General features: G+C 37.0%; 2 protein-coding genes across 9 annotated transcripts in view; one reads left to right on the top strand and one right to left on the bottom strand.

Annotated features, from left to right (window-relative positions):
- fam131ba (family with sequence similarity 131 member Ba) overlaps positions 1–14,884 on the top strand; it is a 33,124-nt gene extending 18,240 nt beyond the window's left edge. For 5 of the 7 annotated variants that reach the window (XM_058753466.1, XM_058753464.1, XM_058753468.1 and 2 more), the window contains 6 exons: positions 5,149–5,251; positions 6,342–6,560; positions 8,091–8,231; positions 10,235–10,530; positions 11,514–11,771; positions 12,587–14,884. In XM_058753466.1, the coding sequence (XP_058609449.1) occupies positions 5,149–5,251; positions 6,342–6,560; positions 8,091–8,231; positions 10,235–10,530; positions 11,514–11,771; positions 12,587–12,823 (1,254 nt within the window). In that variant the 3' untranslated portion in view covers positions 12,824–14,884. The remainder of the gene's footprint in view (positions 1–5,148; positions 5,252–6,341; positions 6,561–8,090; positions 8,232–10,234; positions 10,531–11,513; positions 11,772–12,586) is intronic. The other 2 variants (XM_058753465.1, XM_058753471.1) reach the window with 1 other exon arrangement.
- Positions 14,885–15,048: 164 nt separating this feature from the next.
- Positions 15,049–27,360, bottom strand: part of clcn1a (chloride channel, voltage-sensitive 1a) — a 33,220-nt gene continuing 20,908 nt past the window's right edge. Inside the window, exons 13-23 of one of the 2 annotated variants that reach the window (XM_058753461.1) lie at positions 27,129–27,198; positions 25,995–26,105; positions 25,551–25,764; positions 22,001–22,134; positions 21,478–21,665; positions 20,671–20,752; positions 20,409–20,494; positions 20,029–20,073; positions 19,749–19,853; positions 17,156–17,242; positions 15,049–17,071 (exon numbers count right to left, since the gene is read on the bottom strand). In XM_058753461.1, the coding sequence (XP_058609444.1) occupies positions 16,604–17,071; positions 17,156–17,242; positions 19,749–19,853; positions 20,029–20,073; positions 20,409–20,494; positions 20,671–20,752; positions 21,478–21,665; positions 22,001–22,134; positions 25,551–25,764; positions 25,995–26,105; positions 27,129–27,198 (1,590 nt within the window). In that variant the 3' untranslated portion in view covers positions 15,049–16,603. The remainder of the gene's footprint in view (positions 17,072–17,155; positions 17,243–19,748; positions 19,854–20,028; positions 20,074–20,408; positions 20,495–20,670; positions 20,753–21,477; positions 21,666–22,000; positions 22,135–25,550; positions 25,765–25,994; positions 26,106–27,128; positions 27,199–27,360) is intronic. The other variant, XM_058753460.1, reaches the window with a different exon arrangement.

The following is a 27,360-nucleotide window of genomic DNA, read 5'->3' as shown; positions in this document are numbered from 1 at the left end:
GCACTAAGCGATTTTTGCCAAACGATGTTGATATTTGAAATCACCAAAACAAACATGGCCATACTCCAACAGGACCTCACCCCTATTGTGATATCTCCACCCCGCATGTACGTACACAACCCTGGCATAACGACGATCGCGGAAACAAGTGAAGATGACACACAAGCATATTCAAACAAAAGACAACACGGATAAGTTGTGTGAAACAATGCAAAATCAACATTACTCACCTATCAAGAAGAAACAATGCAACCTTGACGTCCGATTCGAACCCTTCCTGCTCCTTGAGTTTCTCTCCACTGCTGGAAAGCTGCTCCGATATTTACACGGGTCCTACCTCTTGCCTGATCGTAACCCTTCTTTTTAATGTTTTGTTCCTCCGATATTTTCCTCTTTTTAATCTTCCAGTTCTCTCTATCTATAGTCGATCTGCTAATATCCATCCTGTGCACTCAAATTGAGAGCTCTCTTCTCTCTATACAAGACACACCCCCTTCCTGCTGATTGGCTGCAAGTGTCTTTTGAGACACGGTCCGAAACTGTGGTCAAAAGCGTTTTTCAAAAATTGCTTAGTGCACCTTTCAAATACATACAACCCGAATTCTGGAAATGTTGGGATGTTTTTTTAAATTTGAATAAAATGAAAACTAAAAGAATTTCAAATCACATGAGCCAATATTTTATTCACAATAGAACACAGAGAATATAACAAATGTCTAAACAGAAAAATGTTACACTTTTATCCACTAAATGAGCTCATTTCAAATTTGATGCCTGCTACAGGTCTCAAAAATGTTGGCACGGGGGCAACAAAGGAAGAATGCGTAAAAGGATTGTGGAATACTTTAAAAACAACGTTCCATCATAAAAAAAACATCATCAAAAGATTCAGATAAACTGGAGAAATCTCTGTGCGTAAGGGACAAGACCTTTGTTGGATGCCCGCGTTCTTCTGGCCCTCAGACAACACTGCATCACTCATCGGCATGATTCTGTCATTGACATTACTAAATGGGTCCAGGAATACTTCCAGAAACCACTGTCGGTAAACACAATCCGCCGTGACATCTGCAGATGCCAACTAAAGCTCTATCATGCAAAAAGGAAGCCATATGTGACTATGGTCCAGAAGCGCTGTCGTGTCCTGTGGGCCAAGGCTCATTTAAAAATGGACTGTTTCAAAGTGGAAAAGTGTTCTATGGTCAGACGAGTCCAAATTTGACATTCTTGTTGGAAATCACGGACGCTGTGTCCTCCGGGCTAAAGAGGAGGGAGAACTTCCAGCGTGTCATCAGCGTTCAGTTCAAAAGCCAGCATCTCTGATGGTATGGGGGTGCATAAGTGCATACGGTATGGTCAGCTTGCATGTTTTGGAAGGCACTATGAATGTTGAAAGGTATATAAAGGTTTTAGAGCAACATATGCTCCTCTCCAGACAACGTGTGTTTCAGCAGGACAATGCAAAACCACACACTGCAGCTATTACAACAGCATGGCTTCGTAGTAGAAGAGTCCAGGTGCTGAATTGGCCTGCCTGCAGTCCAGATCTTTCATCTATAGAGAACATTTGGCGCATCATTAAACAAAAAATACGTCAAAGATGTTCCCAAACTCTTCAGCAGCTGTAAACCTATATCAGGCAAGAATGGGAACAAATTCCAACACCAAAACTCCAGAGACGCATATCCTCGATGCCCAGACATCTTCAAACTGTTTTTAAAAGAAGATGAGATGCACCATGGTAAACATGCCCCTGTCCCAACTATTTTGAGACCTGTAGCAGGCATCAAATTTGAAATGAGCTCATTTTGTGCATAAAATTGTAAAATTTCTCAATTTAAACATTTGTTATGTTATCTATGTCCTATTGTGAATAAAATATTGGCTCATGTGATTTGAAAGACGTTTAGTTTTCATTTTATTAAAATTTAAAAAAACGTCCCACCATTTCCGGAATTCGGGTTGTATATTAGAGCAATAAGGCAATAATACTTAGTCCAAATAATGTATCAAAAGCAAGAAGTTACAATATATTTAAAAAAACTAAATAAATACATAATGTATTATAATCTATAGGACTAATGTAGCCTACATTATGAATTATATCAAATAACTGCAGAAGGCGCCAAAGGCCTAACGATTGTTTTTACACTGCACAATCTAATTATTGTCTAATGTTTACTAAATAACATTTAATTTAAATATCCACTTAAAGTTTAATATTGGCATATTTCTTTCCGACAGAAATGCTACAGCTACCGTAATTTCTTGAATATGTGGACATCAAAATGTGTAAAGGTTTGAGCAATTGTGTTGAAATTACAATGAACCGTTAAATTGCCATATTGAGAAAGATGTAATGATGGATTCTCCTGTGATTTACCTTAGAAATCTGATGAAATGGTGCATGTTGCGTTCCCAGATGAACGTTATAATAAATCCAAACACAGCAATATGCAGAGATGGAGTTTGAGACACTCCACACATGTAAATGATAACAGTTCATGTAGAGCAGCATTTACTGTGAATGGAGCTGCTAACACTCATGTACATATAACTTACAGGCATGCAAATAATTATAGCTCATTATATATATTTATTTAATTGAACCGTAGCATTTGTGAATTCATAATAACATTAAGCTTTATTATGACTTTTAAATTGGTTTTATACAGTGAGGAAAATAAGTATTTGAACACCCTGCTATTTTGCAAGTCCTCCCACTTAGAAATCATGGAGGGGTCTGAAATTGTCATCGTAGGTGCATGCCCACTGTGAGAGACATAATCTAAAAAAAAAAAAATCCAGAAATCACAATGTATGATTTTTTAACTATTTATTTGTATGATACAGCTGCAAATAAGTATTTGAACACCTGAGAAAATCAATGTTAATATTTGGTACAGTAGCCTTTGTTTGCAATTACAGAGGTAAAACGTTTCCTGTAGTTTTTCACCAGGTTTGCACACACTGCAGGAGGGATTTTGGCCCACTCCTCCACACAGATCTTCTCTAGATCAGTCAGGTTTCTGGCCTGTCGCTGAGAAACACGGAGTTTGAGCTCCCTCCAAAGATTCTCTATTGGGTTTAGGTCTGGAGACTGGCTAGGCCACGCCAGAACCTTGATATGCTTCTTACAGAGCCACTCCTTGGTTATCCTGGCTGTGTGCTTCGGGTCATTGTCATGTTGGAAGGCCCAGCCTCGACCCATCTTCAATGCTCTAACTGAGGGAAGGAGGTTGTTCCCCAAAATCTCGCAATACATGGCCCCGGTCATCCTCTCCTTAATACAGTGCAGTCGCCCTGTCCCATGTGCAGAAAAACACCCCCAAAGCATGATGCTACCACCCCCATGCTTCACAGTAGGGATGGTGTTCTTGGGATGGTACTCATCCTTCTTCCTCCAAACATGTTTAGTGGAATTATGACCAAAAAGTTCTATTTTGGTCTCATCTGACCACATGACTTTCTCCCATGACTCCTCTGGATCATCCAAATGGTCATTGGCAAACTTAAGTCGGGCCTGGACATGTGCTGTGCCTTCCGTGCCATGCGTGATTTCAAACCATGACGTCTTAGTGTATTACCAACAGTAACCTTGGAAACGGTGGTCCCAGCTCTTTTCAGGTCATTGACCAGCTCCTCCCGTGTAGTTCTGGGCTGATTTCTCACCTTTCTTAGGATCATTGAGACCCCACGAGGTGAGATCTTGCATGGAGCCCCAGTCCGAGGGAGATTGACAGTCATGTTTAGCTTCTTCCATTTTCTAATGATTGCTCCAACAGTGGACCTTTTTTCACCAAGCTGCTTGGCAATTTCCCTGTAGCCCTTTCCAGCCTTGTGGAGGTGTACAATTTTGTCTCTAGTGTCTTTGGACAGCTCTTTGGTCTTGGCCATGTTAGTAGTTGGATTCTTACTGATTGTATGGGGTGGACAGGTGTCTTTATGCAGCTAACGACCTCAAACAGGTGCATCTAATTTAGGATAATAAATGGAGTGGAGGTGGACATTTTAAAGGCAGACTAACAGGTCTTTGAGGGTCAGAATTCTAGCTGATAGACAGGTGTTCAAATACTTATTTGCAGCTGTATCATACAAATAAATAGTTAAAAATCATACATTGTGATTTCTGGATTTTTTTTAGATTATCTCTCACAGTGGACATGCACCTACGATGACAATTTCAGACCCCTCCATGATTTCTAAGTGGGAGAACTTGCAAAATAGCAGGGTGTTCAAATACTTATTTTCCTCACTGTATATCATGTAGCCTTTTAGGAAAAAGTTCTTGTCCATCGTGGAATGCGCCACTTCCGGTATTTTGCCAGTGTTGTGCCCATTTTTGACTCCCAGCCAAATTATTACCTCCCTCGTTGAAATCGCTACCTGATTGCCTAATCCTAACCCCACCCCCACCCCTAATAATAATCTGGCGGGGGTCAGAATTCGGCATTACACCGGAACCTTACTTGACACAGCTAACTGCAGTCGATGATTTTTAAAATCATGACAGCCCTTGTGAGCTGAAACAAATGATTTATTTAAAATCCTCAAAAGAATGATTGGGTTATGAATTGGCCTTCACTACTTTTCTAATGAACTCACATTATAAATAGAGTGAATGTTTTCAGTGAATCATGACTATCAAAATTTCAGTCTGTTTGCTATTTAAAGTTACTGAATTGCTTTAGAAGATTCAGAATATTGTTGAATGAACCAAGTTTATGGTTAAGTTTTTGTAATTTTCAAGCTTGACAGCTCCAGTCCTCACTTTCATTACGAGTGAACAAATTAAGACTTGATGAGTAGCTAAATGATGACAGAATTTTCATTTTTAAACTATCATTTTAATGTGCTTTTAGTTTAATTTAAAATACATACAGTAATAACAACAGTAAAAAGTCTACAATGAACTATATTACCTGGCGGAAGGATTGTTTAATGTCAATTATTATTTATAAATGTAATTATTCATTGAGCCTTGGTGTCCTTTATCATTTCATTATATAATGAAAGTAATAAGAAAGATGAGGCTGTGTGTTACAGTGATTTTTGGCGCTTATTCCTTTAATTGATTTTTACTACTACTTCCCTAACTTTTGCTGCTTCTTTCTTTTGCTTTCTTTCTTTCTTTCTTTCTTTCGCCAGCTGTCCATGGAGGACACCACCTCCATTTTGCCCCGTCTGAAGCGGAACTCCAACGCCTATGGGATTGGGGCTCTGGCTAAGTCCTCTCTGACAGGTGTGTCAGGTGTGTGTCTGTCCCGGTAGCTGGTAACCGACCCCATGTTGGCTCCAGAGGAGGAGATGGCGATTGGAGCCAACATGGCTGCCCCTGTGGGTCCCCCTCCCTTTCCAGTTTCACCACCTGCCTCCTCCATTAATTAGTGCATGTCAATGGCCTCTTTAGCCATTGATGAAATCCCCAGTCAGACCCAACAAGAGTTCACAAAAAAAAAACAGCTGACGTAAGTGCACTATCCATCTCCACAAGCTTGCTGCTGGGAAACGTAGTCTTTTGTGACGCCAGCTGTGTATTGTAGTGTTTTTTGTGGTTTTGTGAGGTGAAGTGCCCTTTTGTGAAGTAAACTATTGGTCAATAGTGTGTTGTGGTGTCATTTTTTTATGGATACTACACATTGTCACAACAGGTTTCTGGAAACGTAGGTATTTGAATATCTCTTGATTCAATGTCCTGTATCTTTTGTATTTCTCTTGTTTTCCTTAAGTGCTTGAAAATGGGGTGAAGTGCTCAAGTGATACCTTTAGATTGTTTTTCCCATGGAACAAACGGAGGTGATTTATCAAAGTATTTAAAGAGAGCAGTCACTTCATCAGATGGGGTTTTTATCATTGTCAGCAGCCTCGAGAAAAATCACACAACCGTCAATGAGGTTAACGTCAGACTACCTTGTTTTTAGCTCTCTTTTGCATTCAGAGCCTTACGTTTTAAACTAATGCGTCTCTCATTCAAATGAGATATTTGCATGCAAATGAGCCAATTTGTTTAAAGGAAATGTTTAAACGTTCGGCTCTAATTATTCATACATGCATAAAAACTTATGAATCTTGTGTAATTACTCTCGTGAATAATGTATTTGTAAAGATGGTCAACGAATCGCATCTCTCTAACCGCTCGCACAGCGATCGATCAAATCAACAGACTGTGGCTCATTCATAATCACTCATTCAGTTGTTGTCATCCACAGAGCCTTGCAGTAGTTTACTGTAGTAACGTGATTAAACAAAATCCCATAATGCACTGCCTGGCTGCTTTCATTTCGCCCCTTTCTGCAGCTCCATGTAGAGTCTGAACAGGTTCTGACTTGTGTTCTCTTTAGGTGTTACCAGATCAATGAAGGACAAAGTGACCAAGCCCACTGCCATGGCTCAGGGTCGTGTGGCCCACATGATTGAGTGGCAGAGCTGGGGTAAACCATCCGCAGGGCCAGAAGGGGGAGCGGGACGCTCCAATCTGAACCGTGAGAGGGAGAGACGGCTTGAAAATGATGCCTATAGTGACCTGAGTGATGGAGAAAAAGAGGCACGAATGGCAGCGGGTGAGATGATTGACTGAAGACATTGAGATGAATGGAAAATGTATATGGTAAAGTCACCAGACACAAATGTCATCCCCCTTTTTCACATTTAGTTGTGGTACAGGGTGGAAACATAATATATTAAGTTGAAATATAGTGTTAAAGGACATTTTAACATTTTACTAAATTGAGCTGTACCTGAAAATATTTTTTTCAGTAATAATAAAACTTATAAACTGAATAGTAATAAAACAGTATATTTTGGGTTTTATTCGTAAGCTTTTTTTTCCTTAAAAAAGAACATGGGGTCAGAAAAGTAGCCTATTGCCAAAGTACATTTACTATATATTCTCTAGAAGTTGCAATGTCTCATGCAATTTTGCTTGTCTGGTCAATTTATCTTGTTTTACGGATATACCTTATTTTAACATTTTTACAGACAACAAGACAAAAAAATTTTGTGGGCTTTTTAAACTAATAATGATTTAATAAATAATTTTATAGGGACTAATAATGTGCAATTTTACATAATAAATAATAATATATTTTTGTTTACTACAAAGACCTTTCTTACAATTTATCCCCCAATTTTGTAACTCTCTGAGATTTCTTTTTGCTAATGTTAAAAAAGTATTTTACGCTCACAAAGGCTGTATTTATTAATAAAATACAGTAAAATAGTAATATTGTAAAATATTACAATTTAAAAATTAAGAATGTTATTTATTTTGTGAGGGCAAAGTGTCACGTAATCCTTCAGAAATTATTTAAATACCCAGGTGAAAAACAAGTACACTTCCATAATGTTAAAGTGCTCTATTTTTGCGCACTAATTTTGTACTTAAGATAAACTTAAGATCATCTAAGTGTACTCAACTGTGCTATTTTGAGACACCATGAATATGAACTAAAATGCACTTTTAACATACTATGTTTGTATTTAAAAAATGTATTTAGTTACCACTTGTAGTACACTTGAGTGTACTAGTGTATGAAAGATGGGTTTAAGTGTACTACAAATGGTAACTAAATACATTTTTTAAATGTTGAGTACAGTTGAGTACACTTAGATGATCTTAAGTTTATCTTAAGAAGTACTAAAGGATAATTTTTAGTATATTAAGTACAAAATTAGTGCGTGAAAATAGAGTACTTGTTTTTCACCTGGGTATGCTGATTTGGTGCTCAAGCAACATTTATAATTATTATCAGTGTTGAAAACAGGTGTGCTGCTTAATATTTTTGTGATTTTTTTTTTTTTCAGGATTCTTTGATGAATAGATATATCAAGAAAGCAGCATTTATTTGTATCTTTTGTAACATTTATAAATGCCTTTACTGTTACTTTTGTTTTGATCAATTTAATGCATCCTTTCTGAACAAAAGTAATTATTTCTTAAAAAAATAACTGACCCTAAACCATATTGAACAGTATTGCATATATATTTCAAAATAAGAGTTGGTAACTGTTTAATGGAGTCAGCGACCCACTAAGAATCTGTATATATTTAAAATGTTTATTTATCAAAATTGTTATATTGCTTTTTGCAGGCATTATGCAGCAGTTTGCCATTTCTGAGGCCACACTCTTAGCCTGGAACTCTATGGAAGCAGAGAGTCTCTGTGCCGACTCCAATCAGGGCAGCGTGGCTCACCTCAGTGAGGTTAACCAGGAGAGCATCACCAGCAGAGGTGAGGGTCACAAACAACCACCTCATGCCAGAACAGTTACGTCTAGGTTTTTGCATTTTGTTTGACTTTAGGTGAAAAGAACAATCTTTTGTTAATCCACAGCTCAGATATTACAAGCACACACTTCTTAAATGCATCCTCACATAATTATTGCACTGGCAAGCTCAAAAGCTTCTGAATATTCAGCTGCTCTTGCAGTAAGAACTGTTTGCATCTTTAGACAGGAGTCTCATAACCACACCTCTCTGCTTCACTGACGTGAGCGCTTGGATATTTCTGCAGATTTGATTTATATTGTTTACCTAGCCTTGACTGATGTGCCTTCCAGTCCATTTGACAGGTCTAGAGCGCATTGCCACCACTTTATTTATTGTGTGGAGATGTGTCAGAGATGCCACAGTGACAGCTGCAGGCCCAAAGGCGATGGGGGAGAATCGCAGAACAGCAGTTTTCCTGAGGTTCAGCTATCAGAGTTTATACAAGCCCTGGGTTGAAACCAGGTTGCAGCGTAACACCAAACCAAAAGCATCTCTTTGGCCTGATTATGTCAAAATAATGAGGATTTTGTGTGGCGGAGAATTGTAATGATGAAAAACCATGATTATAAAAAATTTTAAAGCATAATCCACCCAAATTAGTGTGGTCAAAAGTACCGACCGCGATACCATAAAAACGTCCATTTCCCGCTAAGATTTGAGCGCTGTTGAGCGGATTCTTAAACAGCGCTGATTGGTCATTATGTTCACGCGCTCAACAGATAAGTCTGTGATTCGCTTCAACACTTTTGACAACACTAACCCAAATGGAAAAATCTGCCATTTACTCACCCTCATGTCGTTCCACACCTGTATGGCTTTCTTTCATTTGAGGAATATTTTGAAGAATGTTGGTAACCAAAAAGTTTCAGCTCCCATTAACAGACTTTTCAGGGTAGGAGATGGACTAAAAATGAACTCCCAAAACTTACTGCCAGATTCTGGAAGATAAATTCTTGAAGGAGTGGTACAAGAGGATGTGATGCTGGTCCTTCAAGAGTCACTCTCAACTTATCTGTCTAGAAAGCCTATAAAAATCAGTCTTCATGTATTTCACAACACTTCAGCTTGTGATTCTTATTAAGTGAGGGTCATTTGTTAAATGCTAAATGGTTCCTGATGGTTTCTCACCTAATTCTTCCCCTTAATTCTTAATTCTTTTGCAGTTAATGTGTCTTTTTTTTTCTCCACCTTTTTTTCTGCATTTCGCTGTCCCATGGTCATGCCTTAACTAGTATTGCATAAGTTTTGCATCCTTCTCATGGGCATTTAATAATTTTTGACTTTCAGTCTGAGTTAAATCTCTTTTTTTGGCTCATTTCATCTGTAAAAGAAAACCTGCCTAATAATTATGCACACCTGAATATAAGGAGTTTTTCATTTCCAGCCTTCATCACTTAAAAATGATTAAATACAAAATTAATAGTAGTTATTAAGATTGATGTGGTTTGGAATTGGTAAAATGTGCTTGGAAAAAAATATGATCAGAATATGAACTTGCATGCACTGTAGAACATAAAAAGGAATTTTAGAATTTTTCGGATTTAAGTTCCATTCACACCAAGGACGATAACTGTACCGATGATGGTAAAGATATAGTAAAATAAATAATCATTTTAAATTTAAAAGAATAGCTGAGTCCACACCACAACTATATTGATAACGACACAGAGGAATGCTATCGTCGGAATCACTTTCAGAAAGATTTCGTTTCCAGCTGATGAATGATATAAACATTGACAGCCAATCAGAATACATCCTGAAAGGGCTTGAGCATTTAAAGTGGCAGATGACATAACTGCAGAACGCGCTTATGATAAACAGAACATTTTCATTCATTGGTGTGGACGCTAATATAGACTAGTTATTTTTCCAGAAACCACTTTGGTTCCAATCTGCATTTAAATTCTGCACTTCACCTTATGACCTTCCGTCTGTCTCTTCTTCGTTTCCGTCTCTGTCCTTCAGACCAGCCGTTGCATCATTCCTCTGCAGAAATGTGGCCTCACACCTATGTCTCTCAAGGCCTTTACTGTCTCTCCTCCTCTGACGCGTGGGAGCCAATCAGCAATGAGCCCTCGGGTGTGGCTTCTCCCGCTGCTGGCTCTTATATCATGGGGGGCGGGGCTTCGGGAGAGGGTTATGATGGCTCCACCCACTATTTACCACAGCAGCAGCTGACACTGCAGCAGCAGAACCACCTACAGCAGCTCCAACAGTATCAGCAGTACCAGCAGCAGCAGCAGCTCCTGCAGTATCAACAGGTCAGAAAACACACAGTTTGACATGCTGCCATGTTTACATGCTCAGAGGAACACTACAGAGTTGTGTTTAGCTCTACTACTTGACCTCTTTTAGCCAGGTGTCATCTACAGGGTGGCGCTGTAGGTGGTCTTGCTGTATTTAGAACAGCATTGACTATGACTGAAAGGTGTGATGGAGTTCAGGTGTTACGTCTCTATGGTTAGACTACTCAGTGCCTGATTAGAAATTCTTTAAAATTGTTTTAAAATGCATAGAATTATATGTAAAGAATGATGTGGATGTAATAAGAAAAGTTTCTTGAGCAACAAATTTGCATATGAGAATGAAAATTCAGCTTTGCCATCACAGGAATAAGTGACATTTTGAAATATACCAAAATAGAAAATTCTACTTTAAATTTTAATAATATTTCAGTTAAATCATATTTTTAATTTTAATCATAGTTGATTAGAAATTCTTTAAAATCATTTTAAAATGCATAGAATTATATGTAAAGAATAATGTGTAATATGTAATAAGAAAAGTTTCTTGTGCAACAAATTTGCATATGAGAATGAAAATTCAGCTTTGCCATCACATGAATAAATGACATTTTGAAATATATCAAAATAGGAAATTCTAATTTAAATTGTAATAATATTTTAAAATATTACTATGTTTACTGTATTTTCAATCAAATGAATGCTGCCTAAGAATCTATATAGCGCAATATAAAATATAAATCAACTGAAAATGTTTTTAAAAGAATTATAATCAAGAATTGAAATAAAAAAAGTTTTAAATATTTTGATAAAAAAAACAAACAAACAAAAAAAAAACTCAATTACATCGCTTGCAATGCTTGTTAGTAATGCAGTTCATTCCCTCATTAAAGATGTCCAGTACAAATTTTTATACCATACGTACCAGATTTTCAAATATTTTTTGTTTCAGAGTTTTACTGATTCTTACTGATTCTTTTTTCTCATATTTCCTCTTGAAGTCTTTGGAATATCGACTGCACAGCGCCTCCCACTCTTTACAAGCCACGCCCAACAGCACTATTCACAGTTTGGGCCCGCCCACTCACCCGAGACTGGCTGACCTGTGGGCGGCAGCTCAGGTAGAGCCTCATCAGGTGGAGCTGATGGGACACGTGGGCATGACCATGGCCGAAATGGGAATGGCAGAAGTGTACGGTGAGGAATCTGGTGTGGAGACCGAATGCATCCCGGAGCAGCAAGAGGAAGAGGAAGCTAAGGTGGGATATTTTAATGCACTTCCTTCACCACCAGTTCAGTGAGAATGTAGACCATCCAAGATTCAGATGAGGTTGTTTCTTCATCAGAACAAATTTGGAAAAATTGATCACTTACCAATGGATCCTCTGCAGTGAATGGGTGCCGTCAGAATGAGAGTCCAAACAGCTGATAAAAAAACATCCACATATCCATCAATGAATGTCATGTGAAATGATAAACTGTGTGTTTATAACTTCAAAAATATATAATAATGCTAATATATATGAATTATCCATAATATTGCTTTCTCCAGTGAAAATGTTATCTCGTCTGAATCAGGAGAGAAATATGCACAGATCAAGCACCGTTTACATGCAAAAAAACAGTCCAAAATGGTTCTAAACAAAAATGTTGGTGGATTTTGATGTGAAAAGACAACAGGGAATTGACTTTTTCCATTTGAAGAAGCATTATTATGGATTATGGACTGGCATTTAGGCCAAAAATGATGGTTTAAAGTTAAAACACCTTAACGATGGATTTGTTTGTTACAAACATGCAGTTTTTTACTTCACAAGAGATGAATTGATGGACTGGAGTGGTGTGGATTACTTGTGGATTATTCTGTTGTTTTTATCAGCTGTTTGGACTCTCATTCTGACGGCACCCATTCACTGCAGAGGATCCATTGGTGAGCAAGTGATGTAATGCTACATTTATCCAAATCTGTTTTGATGAAGAAATAAATTAATCTACATCTTGGATGGCCCGAGGATTTGTTAATTTTTCAGAAAATTCGGTAAATTATTCCTTTATTTTTTTTCTCTTTCTCAAGGAGGATGACATAACACTCACCCTCGAACCCGAGCAGACATCCGTAACTACCGCCCTGACCCCCCCGCCTCAAAGAGAGGACTCCACCCCACCTAGGGGCATGAGCCCAGGGCAAGCACCAGCACAGCCAGTGGCTGAGCACATGACCTACGAGGTCACATCCTGCGTCGTCCAATCGCTGGAGGAGAAGGAAGAAGAGGTGGAGGATGGGGCTGTTGTCGTTGTGGCAACCAACTGACAGTTCAAATCGAGCTGCAGCTGTAAGAACGGAGTGAGGAACAAAATAAACAACAAAACTGTCTGTGAAATAATCAACCAGTTAAGCTATTGTATACACCGTTTTACCCCAGATGTGTACTCGTACGGACTGTCACATCAGGAACAGATTTATTCGTTATTAAACACCGAAAGAACACGCTCTGAGCGCCGGGCGCATATAAAGACTAAACGTGGGAGAGCGTCAAAGCCAGGATGATGCATTACATGTGCTGCTGCTGCTGCTGCTGTTTTATGGCGGGAGTGCTGGAGTCCAAGGCTGCTTGCGAATGAAAACGAAGAGTGCAATACTGAGAAATCAATACAACCAAAAGAAAGTGCATGCTTTTTTTTTTTTTTTTTTTTTTTGGAGTATTTAAGTGACTGAATTAACAGTATCCACATAGTAATAATATATATTGATTTTTGTAATAAAACTAAAAGCCAATGAAACAATATGTATTTGTATGTATATATAAGATGTATGTACTGTATGTATGTTAGTATGAATGTATGAATGTATGTGTCTTTAAAAGTATATTCTGAAAAAAACGTTACGAATTTGCCGTTTGCGTGAAGTGTCCCTATGTACCTCCGACACATTCGCACACACACTTACACAAACACTGATGCACACACACGTACACACCCTGGAAAACATGTTTTTGCTCTTAATATATCCAAGCACAATACTGCCCAAATGGAAACAGTGCTGCCCTTTTCAACATCCTAACTGTATTGTTACTAAGACTTATGCACTACTATGGACATAAACGAATGTATTGCCTATCTTCTTAGCGACAGCCCGGTTCTGTCCTCAAGTTTTTGTTTTCTTCTGTTGTACTTCAACGTTTTTTCTCATCGATGTCTGTGTTTATCTGCCTGGCTGAGCTACTCAATGTTGATTTGCACTGAACAACAAAAGGAAAACTGAAGAGTCATCGTCGTCATTCCGGAAAGTTCCATTAATCTTCTCATGCAAAAAGAGGAGTAAACTTTGGATACTTTTAAACCGTTGAGTCTGAGACTACGGGAAACCAAACTGGGAATCCCAAAGACAACTCATGGGTCCATTTTTGGTGAACTAACATGTAGAAGCCATTTATGTCATGCATATTTTCCATGTTATTTACATTATAGCTTTCCCTGTAGCTAACATAATGCAAAGAGATAAACTCTCATTACCTCAGTAAAATCATGTGGTAATGGGCTAGATGACATGTTCGGTCACAGTATGTTTTTGTCATGACAGACCATACGACTGTGGAAAGAAGTGAAAAGAAGGTGCTTTTATGGTTAATGCTTGCAGGCTTTCCACTAATTATTTAATAAGCTGTAATTGAAATACCCGCTGCAGAAAGAAGTGCCCTCGACTACTAGCGTGGACATCTCAAACCTGTGTCGAAACTTACATACGTTCCAAAAGAGAGTGAGAGAAAAAAAAAAAACCTTTTGGATGTGGCAACATGGCATTTGGTTTAGCAAAGATTTATATTCTTTGATGATTTTGAGAGTTTTTGATTAATGCCGTTATGCAATGCTGAGGCAACATTTATTTTTCTATACTAACGAGGCCTGCGAGTTGTCATTCTTTGTGATATTTCAAACATCGTAGGACTAGCGTCTGCCGGATGAGAGTCATTTTCACAGATCTAATGGCTGTGTTTGGAACGAAATTCGAGAGCAGGCGAAATGAGAAAGATTGAAGTGGATGATCTCTTGTGTTTAATGAACAAAATTACGTTCTTTGGGAAGTACACTCTCAGCATCTTCAGTGTCAGAGCTCTTTGTGAAATGTCACGTTAATAGCTGACAGCAATGATGTCACAAGGTCATATTTCTGTCATATTCTGTGAAATATGATGCATTTAGTGCAGAATGGCAATGCGGTGAAATCAGAAATGGAGTTCTGATTATCGAGGAATATAAAATAAAGCTAGGTATAGCGATCTTGCAGTTTCTTCAACTTCATTCGGTGTCATCCTGTAACCTCATTCAAATCATGTGCGTTTTAATGTGCTGTAAATAAAATCCTTATTGTGAAGGTCTGTCTCATTTGTTAATGGCTGTAGACAGTTATCAGTAAATTGTTTAGATATATTAAGATGCTCTCGCATTATTTCACAGAATCACTTCACTATACAATGATTCAAAAAATAATAAAAACATTTATCATTCCACATCGCTGACTAATCTAAAAAGTATGTACCATAAAGTTTTTTTAATTCAAATTTATCACTGTTTATTGAATTGTTATTAATTCCTGGAAGATATTAGACAAAAACAATCAACGTTTCAAAGCTACATTAAGAATCAAACATTTTTCTGTCCATATCTCGTCACGCCAAGAAGGAAAGAGATGAATGAATAAATTAATTAATAAATATGACAAATACAAACAAACAAACAAACAAAAATGGAGGCAAAGTTATTGCTCACAGATTGAACAGATACAAAATCACATTAAATTAACTGTAACATTTAAAAGAAGACAGCAGATCATATGAACCAACATAGATTGTTCATAAACAGCCTTGGTTTAAAGACATGAGAGACACCTGAGAGAGAGAGTTTTCAGAAAAAAGATGTACAGATGAAGGCAGGACATAAAGGGTTTCATTAAGAAAGGACAGTGCATACACCCTGAATTTTAAATTGCTAAAAAAAGGGCACAAGGAAAATGTGTTACAGGTGAAAAGAAAGTTCAGATTCTGCAGTCAGGTCCACAATGTGCCACCTGCTGGCCATGTGTTGTTTTTAAGATATTTTTGACAGCTACTTCACAATACAGTGCAAATATTCTTTGTTGGAAATCTATTTTTGATATTTTATAGCATAAAAGTGTTCACACCCTTTAATAAAGGGTTCATATGAAATGATCCAGGTGTATGAAGACTTCAAGTGCTTTTATGAGGTCTGGAATAACATGTAAACCTGGTTCAGCATTTTCATTTATGTCAGTACTGAAAATGTTCATGATTTGGTGCTCCAATAAAATCATTTTTTAATATAATCAGTCAATGTTTGAAGATTCCCCATTTATGTTTTTTTTTTTTTTTTTTACAATTCAACTGAAAAGAACTGCAGACACACGGTCAGCGTTACTTTAAACTACTGAATGTCAAGGGAACTCACTGAAAAACAAGAAATATTTGGAGTGTTATTGGGGAGAAAAAAAGAGCACCTGTTTGAATATAATCTCATGATACAGGATACATATTTCTACTGGGGCAGTTTATATTTATTTACAGATTTTTTAGAGGAAAAGGAAAAAAGGAGGAAGAGGAAGAGCAAGTGGTAGTGGAAGAGATGACATTTATTTACAGAAATATTTAGAGGATAGAGAAATAAACAGGGCAAGTGTAAGTAGAAAAAAGAGGAAGAAAAAAAATCAAGAGGAAAAAGAAGAAAATTTACGGAACATTCTAGAGGAAGAGGAGATTTTATTTTTCTTCTTCCTCTAAACATTTTTTGTCAGTTATCTTTTCCCCTTAAGTGGAAAAAAGAATAAGAGGAAGAAAAAAGGAAAATAAAATTATTTACAGAGATGTATAGAGGGGAAAAAGAGGAAGAGCATAGAGGAAAAGGAAGCAGAAGAGAGAGCAGGAGAACAAACTGAGTGGGATTTAGGAAAAGAACAGACATTTTGAAACCTCTGAAATTAGCACATGAATAAAAAACATGAAATTGTTATATAAAAATAAAAGTGAACAAAAGTACACTGATCACACTATAAATAAAAGAAAAACAAACTTTACTTGTTCTAAAGGGGCTCCTCGTCCTCGTTTTCTTGACCTTCCTTGTTCTCCGGGATGGGCTGCAGGGTGGAGAGAGGGATGGGGGGTGGAGGAGAGGAGGGCGGTAGGGTTGGGCTGCTATCGGGACTTCCTGTCTCACTGTCACTACTTCCTGTCCTGCTACTGCTGCCACTATTGCTTCCAGTCGTCGTGCTACTGCTGTTCCCCACAATCACCTCTCGTTTCACGCCCTCAATCCACACCTCCATCTCCTCCTTCTCTGGCTGCACTGGGGCCGCTGGGGTGGGGGAATTGACGTGAGGGACCACGGGTGCGGACAGAGGCGAGGAGGGAGCCGTGGTGGAGCCGGGTGAGGATGGAGGGGAGGAGGCCTGAGGAGGCTTCGAAGCTTTACGAATTGTGTCACGGAAACTGGCCAGAGGGGGGCGCAAGCGCACACCACTGCGCGTGGAGCCCTCTATGGCTTTTTGGAGCTGATGCAGAAGAAGAAATAAGGGTTAGACAATCTGAAAAAGAAGAATTAACTAGTCATGACAACTGATGGATGGATGAGCTACCTCTTTCAGTGCCACGACTCCCACTAGTTTTCCAGTATTGGTTACATAGGCATGACTGAGGCCCAATAGAGAGAACAGGGTATGAGTCTGAGGGGGGAAAAAAAGTATTTTTATTGATCGGAAATCATCAAGATATAATCATCAGATTAATTTTATATCACCATGCTTAAATGAAAAATATTTGTTCCATTTATGTCAGCGTTTTCCAAACTGAAGTTTGTAAGTTAATAAAAAGCTAATAATTACTAAAGTAAATGTTAAATTAAAATAAATAAATAAATAACTGTACAATGAAATATTAATCAAAATAAAACACTTGCTAAAATATACTATTTTATATATTATTTTGAAATATTTTGTTTACCTGTGTGCCATGTGACTATTTATGGACATCAGTGAACTGTGAATATGCAAAAGTGTTGTTGAATTATTGAAATATTAACTTAAAATCTCAATATTTTAGGTTAAAGGGGTTTGGCTGATAAAAAGTTTGTGAATCACTGATTTACACTAATAAATAGGAATGCATCATTAGAATTTTGGCTGATACAATAAGCCAATAATTATTTAAAAATTTTGAAATATTAAATAATTATATGAATTCAATTTAACATTACAAATTACAATCTAGATTATTTTGTTAAAACAAGTTAAAATACTAAAACTGAAATTATTAGTTTTAAATCAAGTGAATTTAGGGATCACAACAATGTACAGTGTGAACAATAGATATTCATTTTGAGATTTGCTATATTACATTTAACAATGTAATTTAAAGGGGTCTTAAAGGTGCACCAAGCAATATTTGAAAAACGCTTTTGACACACTTGTAGCCAATCAGCAGTAAGGGGACGTGTCTTGTAATGACAGAGAGAAGAAAGCGCTCAATTTGACTTCACAGGACGGATATTAGCAGATTGACTATAGATAGAGAGAGATGGCAGAATAAAAAAAAGAGAAAATATCAGAGGAGCAAAACATTAAAAAGAAGGGTTACGATCAGGGAAGTGTCACGCTACGGTGAGATAAACGCACGAAGAAGACGATGAAGAATTTCCAATAACACTTTAATAATCCACAGAAGGGTAATTCACAACAGGCAGGAAAGTCACACATGTAGGGAACATTCACAATACCAGACGAGGGAAGAATGAACAGACTAGACCAGGGATCCTCAAATCTGTCTCAAGGAGCAGGAAGGGCTTGAATTGGATGCCAAGGTTGCGTTGTTTCTTCTTGATAGGTGAGTAATGTTTATTTTGCTTTGTTTCACACAATTTATCTGTGTTGGCTTTTGTTTGAATATGCTTGCGTGTCATCTTCGCTTGTTTCTGCGATCATCGTTGCCATGGTTGTGTACGTACGTGTGGGGCGGAGATTTCAAAATAGGGGCGAGGTCCTGTTGGAGTATGGACGTGTTTGTTTTGGTGATTTCAAATATCAACATCGTTTGGCAAATCGTTAGTGCACCTTTAATGCATCCTGTAAGTTTCATAGCTTAAAATGCACTCATCATCAATAAAAAGCATTTATGTAGTAACCCTCAGAAAACAGCTTGTTTTGGATCCGAGGTGCAAGGTGACATCATCCGGGCGGGGTCATTTGCATAACAGAAATTACAATCACTGCCGCTATCTTGTCTACACTGGATACAGTATACAGATGCATGTTCGCTTTCTGACACAGTCCACAAGCTTAAGTCTGTCATCAGGACAAATGGAGTGAAAGAACTTTTGCTTTGACGCATTTGGTTTAAACAGCTTGTTTGCATCTTTGCACAGATATCAGAAGGATCCCAGCCTAAGGAACACGTGGGTAGTTTATTTTTAATGGCATCCCGGATCTTGTCTGAGCATTTTATTTTGTAAACGAGGCACAGTGTCATGGAGAGTTCACAAAGAAACATTTGTTGAAAGGTACTAGATCTGACTGCAGCTGCATCACAAACCATAAGTAAATGATTTCCGAATGCTTTGTCTGGAAATTTCCATTTTATTTTGATTATGTTGTCAGAACACTCACATGCAATAGCGCTGATACTGTTTCCTATGCAATGAAGTTAGCCAATCATAACAGTGGCCGATTACTGAGAACACACCCCTTAAAAACAGGTCATTTTTAGACAGAGGGTCAGAATGAGGGTTGAAAAATAATCATTTTTCCACATTATTTTTTTGTTTTGTTAGTTTTTTGTGCAAAAACTTTACTAACATTATAAGTAAACCTTAAGGAACATATTAAAATAATAAAAAAATCCATGTCATAACCCCTGTAATCTATAGATGTAGATGGATAGATGAAATCTATCCAGTTCGATATTAGAAGATACTGATAAATTAAAAAAAATAAATAAATCTAATATGGTACAGATAAATCATGCATTCATGACTATTGACTTCTCTAGAGCTGATTATAGGTGAACTGAACTTGTCTCATAATTAATTATCATTGCAACATCAACGCTGTTACTGAACTGAATCAACTCTGAACTGACTTGAGCTGAATAATGACACTATTATCTTCTGTAGAACTGCTTCACAGATGAAATTGAATTTGTTTCATAACTGATTAATTTTGCAACATTAACTCTCACCTTATGTAGTGATGTTCTCTCAACCAGCTGGAAGGGGGAGGGATCTATTCTGATCTGATCAATATCCAGAGGTTTGTCCATCTCTGTCTCCTCCCAAGCTTTGATCTATGTGACCCAATTAAAACCACGTAAGGCTTCAACTCTGCTATGCCTTATTTTATTTTAGCAACTGTTCTGCAGAATTAAAACATCTAACAAAATCCAGAACCTGCATTATTACAATTTCCTTTCATGCTTTAATATCTACTTGGAAGCTAATTATTTATAGTATTGGTAATACCTGTTCTGGTGTCATTGTGTCAGTTAAAGGTGGAGGATAAGGCTCCTAGGGTAAAAAAAAAAAAAGGCAAAATAATTCTAGTATACATGACATGGTGCATTTGAACCAAGTATTCAAACTCATTAACATTTTAGAAGGAGTATTTGCATATTGACACATTCTACGGAAGACCATTCACTTCCCTTTAACTGCACATGTCCTTGAAAAACACTGATGAATATTAATGCAGACCATTAGCAATACATTGGCTCTTCTCATTTTATCAACCTTACATTAAAATTTCATACATGCTGAGAGGAATTAATTTAGTGCACTCAAATACACTTGATGGAACAGACACACACAGGTTTTCACAAGGGACTTAAACGCAAACAATGTACCTGTGGCTGACCTTCTGTGTGTCGTTCTGAAGAGGATGAAAAGAAGTTACGTAAAATTCTCCCGAAAGACGGGGAAGGACCCTTATCTAGGCAAGAAGAGGAGGAGGAGAGAAGGAAATAAACGGAAAAGACAAAAGGTGGATTAGAGGATGAGTATCACTTATATCGCCTCAAGATGCTTGTTCAGTAGAAGTGCTTGCCTGAGGTTTATTAAGGTTTCTAAAGAGGATGACTCGGTTATGTTTGCTGGAGAGTTTCTCACCGGGAGACGTGTGATTGGTGGATGGCTCTGAGGGTTTGGGTGGAGGCACAGGACCGTTTCTTTCCTCTTGAACTGGTATCGTCTAAACATTCACAGAGAACAGTAAGTACACTGAACAAAATTATATGCACATTATATGCACATTATGCACATTTTAGAGTGGCCTTTTATTGTGGCCAGCCTAAGGCACACCTGTGCAATAATCATGCTGTCTAATCAGCATCTTGATATGCCACACCTGTGAGGTGGATGGAGTATCTCGGCAAAGGAGAAGTGCTCACTAACACAGATTTAGACAGATTTGTGAACAATATTTGAGAGAAATAGGCCTTTTGTGTACATAGAAAAAGTCTTAGAACTTTGAGTTCAGCTCATGAAAAATGGAGGCAAAAACAAAAGTGTTGCGTTTAATAACTTTGTTCAGTGTACAAAATGTCATTTTGAAAAGGCATACAAAAGCTACATTTCAGGAAAAAATATTTCTTAACTCTTCTTCTTATTATTATATAATTTTTTATTATTATTTATTACATTATTTTCTGAGCACAGCAGTTTCCCGTTGTATTTTGATGGGTGGATGGACAGATGGGATTCACAGAAAGGAATGATAGCAAAAGAACGATAGAACCAAAAATAAAACTATAGGTAGAACACAACAGTTAGAATGATAGAACGATAGATAGAACGATAGATAGAATGATAGATAGATAGAACGATAGAACAATAAAATGACAGAGATAGAACGATCGATAGAATGATAAAACGATGGAACGATAGTTAGACAGACAGACAGATAGATAGATAGACCTTATCATCTTCATTCTCCTCTTCTTCCTCATCAACAAAGGCAAAGGATTCCCAGCTGATTCTGGCACAAGGCACTTGACCTTGTGAGCTCTGTCCTTGTGTTAGGATCCGCCTCTCTGCTGACAGCCACCAATCACAGAGGGCAAGAAGCTCAGACCTCTCAATGCTGCCCAATAGAATCATAGATTCTGTTGAAGGTGAAGTGAGTTCAGAAGCCAGTTACATATGAGTATTAAAATGTTTTCTGACTCTAGGGCTCTGTTCCAAAACCTGCACAGTAGAGATAGGCCTTATACAGGGCCTGACTGATTTGAAATTATACAAAGAGGCAACTTCATGTTGCCAAGCAAACAACATGAGGTTGATAGCTTGTTAGGTTTTTAAACAGAGCTTTAAATTGTTTGAGTGAAACCAAATAAAAATTCATAGCTCACCTTGGTAGACTGCATGCAGCTAGAAAAATGTCATAACGGGAAATGTAATTAGACTCAAGAAATTGTCTAGACAGTCTGCGTGACATTACCTTTTGAGTCGACCAGCGGGAAGGTTTTTAAAGAGGTCGATTCCAACAAATTCAGTACTTCTCTGTATGTAGAGTGGGAACATAAAAACTTCACTTTCCTCACCATGATGTCCTCCACGAAGATATTATACTGGCTGCAGGAAAACAGAAACTGTGCGGTAATGCCACAGGCTAAAGGCTGGTGGACACAGAGCATAAAAAGATTAACAACTCTAGACCGGTGGTCTAATTGTACAAGAGAAGTACAATTCTTAATCCAAATAATAAAATGCTCTTACTATATATAAAAGTGCATAGTTAGAACAGCAAAATAAACATGCTTTTAAAAGGAAGCAGAAAATGGCACATTTCATCAAACTTATTGGCTGCTTTGGTAATATGGGTAACATAATGACACATACCATATTAGGCCCAGTAATAACAGTAATAATCTTTAGCAAACCTCAAAAAGAACATAATTTTTTCATACCGTACCGGTGTTATTTTAGTATCATTAAGATATTGTATTGTATCTTATTGAATTAGATTTTATTTTTATGTTTTCTGCTTGCATGTTAATTTTAGTTCAAGTTTTAGTAATTCTGTTGTATGTTTTTGTCATTTTTATTGTTTTTAAATATTATATAGTATTATATAACTATATTATATAGTTTTTAATATTTTAGTTTTAGTTTTAGTTATTTTAGTACATCAAGATAAATTATGAGACCTTGGAAACCAGCTGAAATAAAATGTTTATTTTTTTATATTTTATTTTATTTCAGTTAACATTTTAAGTAATCCCATTTTTATGTTTTTAGTTTTAGTTAACTGCAACCCGAATTCTGGAAATGTTGGGACGTTTTTTAAATTTGTATAAAATTAAAACTAAAAGACTTTCAAATCACATGAGCCAATATTTCATTCACAATAGAACATAGAGAACATAACAAATGTTTAAAAGGTGAAATTTTGCACTTTTATCCACTAAATGAGCTCATTTCAAATTTGATGCCTGCTACTATCTCAGAAAAGTTGGCAGGGGGGCAACAAAGGGCTGAACAAGCAAGAAATTTTGAAAAGATTCAGCTGGGAGAACATCTAGCAACTAATTGACATCAGGTCTGTAACATGATTAGCTATAAAAGGGATGTCTTGGAGAGGCAGAGTCTCTCAGAAGTAAAGATGGGTGGAGGCTCTCCAATCTGTGAAAGAATGTGTAAAAAGATTGTGGAATACTTTAAAAACAACGTTCCTCAATGTCAAATTTCAAAGGCTTTGCAAATCTCATCATCTACAGTGCATAACATCATCAAAAGATACAGAGAAACTGGAGAAATCTCTGTGCGACAAGGCCGAAGACCTTTGTTGGATGCCCGTGGTCTTCGGGCCCTCAGACGACACTGCATGACTCATCGGCATGATTCTGTCATTGACATTACTAAATGGGCCCAGGAATTTCCAGAAACCACTGTCGGTAAACACAATCCGCCGTGCCATCTGCATATGCAAAAAGGAAGCCATATGTGAACATGGTCCAGAAGCGCCATCGTGCCCTGTGGGCCAAGGCTTATTTAAAGGGGTCATCAGATGCCCATTTTCCACAAGTTGATATGATTCTTTATGGTCTTAATGAAAAGTATATAACATACTTTGGTTAAAATTTCTCAATGGTAGTGTAAAAAACACCTTTTTTACCCTGTCAAAATCAGCTCTTTTAGTCCATGTTGCTTTAAATGCTAATGAGCTTTGCTGACTTCATCAAATTTGAAATTAGCTCATTTTGTGCATAGAATTGTACAATTTCTCAGTTTAAACATCTGTTATGTTATCTATGTTCTATTGTGAATAAAATATTGGCTCATGTGATTTGAAATTCTTTTAGTTTTCATTTTATTCAAATTTAAAAAATGTCCCAATATTTCTGGAATATAATTATAATATTATATTGATATCTAAATTCAATTATAGAATTTAAAGTGATCTTTTTTTTTTAATTTTTTTATTTATTTATACAAAATAGTAAATCATTTAAATATCAGCCTTTTAAATATCATCTTATTGGTATTGTACAAAATTTTAATATTGATTCAGTTACACATTCCTATTCAACCTGAATTTCATGCCTTTTCATGTCATATTATTAATTTTGCATGTTGCTTACATAGTTCATTTCCTAATTTAGTCCCTAATTTTATCCCATAAAACTCATTTTAGATGACGTTTAAATGTTTTTTCCCATGAACATAATTTCTTCTTGAACTAAAATATAACTCCACACACTTCCTCTTCTTATACCTCTTTTAGAACTGTATACCTCATTTAGTATATTAATTTTTATTTCAGTTTTAGTTATTTAAGTACATCAAGATAAATTAAAAGACCTTGGAAACTAGATGACATCTAACTAGTTAACATTTATTTTAAGTAATCACATTATGTTTTTAGTTTTAGTTAATATAGTATAATAACTCTACACTGTACATTATGATGTTATATTGATGTCTAAATTAACTTATAGCATTTAAAATCTTTTTATTTTATTTTTTTAATTTTCGATTTAATTTCTTTTATTAAATGTAATAATTTCTTCATGAATTAAAATGGCTTAAATATAACTCTACACCATTACCTCTTTTAGTATACGCTGACCAATGAATATGCAAATCAGCCCCCACCTCCACTCAATATACCTGCTCCACTTTCACTTGTTTAACTGAAGTAGCAAACGCTACAGAATGACAAGTAGCAATACTAGATTAATTCAGCCATTCATGTTTGAACCAGAAACTGATTCAGATGAAGAAGAGGAGGAGTGAATTATTCAGGGTTGTCTAAAAGTCCATGTATCAGAATGGTAATGCATTTTATGTATTGCTCAAGATAATGGTAATTGATATCACTAGCTTTTGGCTTGACTATGTTATCAAACAGCTAATGTTATACAAAATATGGTTTTATTTGCCATTTTAGCTCCACCCCACAAGTTGATAGGATTGGTCACATGTATTGTGACTGTAGAAAATGGGATGTTTTAAATCACATTTTTGAGACCGTCTTCGGTACACTGCAGTTTTAAGGAGAAAATGCTCAGCAATGATGTTGTCTGATGAATTTCCACATGGTTTGACTTTAAGCATATTGACAAACCCCTGAAAGACATGTAAAGACTGTTAAAAACTTGACGCAGGGTCTATTTTGGCTAATTTTGGTAACATGTTTGGTCACCACTTGAAGTCCAATGTAAACTCTGGGTGCTGAAGCAGAACCATTACTTCAGACCACAAAAGGGTAGATTAAGACGCAGAGCGCATCCTTGATTAAGAGGTAATGAGTAGCCCAAATCTAATGTGTGTGGAGAGGCTCAGTGTTAGCTGGAATGGTGCCAAAGCTTCATGTTGCCGCCCCCCATTGACAAGTGTATTTACTAATAGCTCCCGCTGCTAATGAATCACAAGGACTTTGAGGTGCTGTCAGCATGCGAGGGTGAGGGAACCTGGCTGCGCTGTGGGCCAAGCTGTTTTGTCACATATGTGGAGCCACGGCACTGGCGTTTGCAATGTTTGCACACCTTATGTGGCCGAAGCCCAGCTCGGGGAGATAGGGCAGCTTCTTGACCTGGATGATGGAGTCGTACAGTGACGGTTGCAGACCCTGCGCTACCATGTTGGCCAGGATGACGGCGACCATCATAGGAAGGATGTGAGAGATCTGACCGGTCAGCTCGAAGCAGATCACCGCAGTGGAAACGGTGTGAGTGACGGCCCCCGTCAGCGCCGCCGCACCTTAAGGGAAAAGGATAGACCAATAGAGTAACAGGACGGAAAGATGGAGTGCTGTAAGACAGAGTCATGACAGGAGTGACATAATGAACGGAGAGATTATATGGACACATGCAGCGGAAGATCAGAGATTAAGAGAAGAAAGATAGGAACAGGAAGTGACATCATCAGCACAGTATGAGCAAACATTAGGTAACAGTGGTGGATCGGAAGAGAAGGAAAGGATGACTGACCAATGACAGCGTACCCTCCAGGGATGATGCGGTACAGTATTCCATCAAACAGGATACCCTGAGGAAAGAGAGTAGCCATGATCTCACCCACTAAACGACCAAATGCGGCACCTGTAAGACATTGCAGTGGACATTCAAACGTTTTTAAAATAAAATAAAAATAAAATAGAATAAAATAAAATAAAGTGTTTCTATGAAAGTAAAAAAAAAAAAAAAGTAATTTCTATGAGTGTAATAAATGCATTTACAGTGAAATCCGAATGTCAGAAAGTTATTGGATAATAAAATAAAATAAAATGTGCCTGGCTAACTTCTGTAAGCCTAATAAGTGGATTTACATATTTACTGTAGAGTAAGATCCAAAAGTCTGAGACTGCTCTTGAAAATTATTGCATTTTTTTGCAATTAGAATCAATTTAAAAATTAAATTTAAATATTTGTTCATTACAGTTTATAAGCATATTAATGTGAGTGAATATTGACCAAAAAAGTACTTATTTGATTAGTGTCCTGAAATTGTGTAAAAACATAAATATTTATTTATAATAAAATATTGATATTATTTTTTGTCATAACATTCGGTAACACTTTATTTTGATGGTCCCTTTTGAACATTCTGTTGACATTAAGTAATGTTGCTACATTGTCAACAAGTACATGTCAACAAACTCTCATAAGAGTATTAGTAGACTGTCTACTTCATATCTACTAACTCCTTATTGTGTTGGTCTCCCAACAGATATTCTACTGACTATAAGTAACTTTGCAAGAACGTGTCAACTTAATCTAACCCTAACCCTAACCCTACCAGTCAACTAATACACTACCAACACTCTAATGAGAGTTAGTAGAAATGTAGGTGCAACATTACTTGTAGTCAATAGAATGTGTTAAAGGGACCATCAAAATAAAGTGAAATCTAACATTAATTTCTTTGAAAACATGTATTTGTTCAAAATCTTCAAATCAATAAATTTTGTTTTTGCCCAGTATAAATATGAAATAGATCTCAAATTCCAGCATGACAACATGGTTTCTTTTGGATCCCACTGTATGATAAAGGCATTCTTAAATATAAATCAGAAAATATCCATAATGGTAGCCACTTATAAATGAATAATACCAGTGACCTACCCAAAACAAAGACAGGCATGAAAGCTCCAGACGGGATGGGCATCGTGGTGGAAACTGCAGACATCCAGAACTGTGAGATGAATAATAATGTTTTCACATGATTGCCTTTAATTCTAAAATCTCAAATACTGCTGTCAGCACAACCTGTACGAGCCTAACTCAAAATAAAAGTCATTGCTTCAGCAGCTTCAAACATGACAGATGGAGAGAGAGAGAGAGAATGACTGGGAAC

This window comes from Onychostoma macrolepis, chromosome 19 (assembly GCF_012432095.1).
Source record: "Onychostoma macrolepis isolate SWU-2019 chromosome 19, ASM1243209v1, whole genome shotgun sequence".
In the NCBI taxonomy this organism is placed as follows: domain Eukaryota; kingdom Metazoa; phylum Chordata; class Actinopteri; order Cypriniformes; family Cyprinidae; genus Onychostoma; species Onychostoma macrolepis.
Note: the sequence above shows the minus strand (reverse complement) of the source record. Positions and strands in the feature narration are given on the sequence as shown.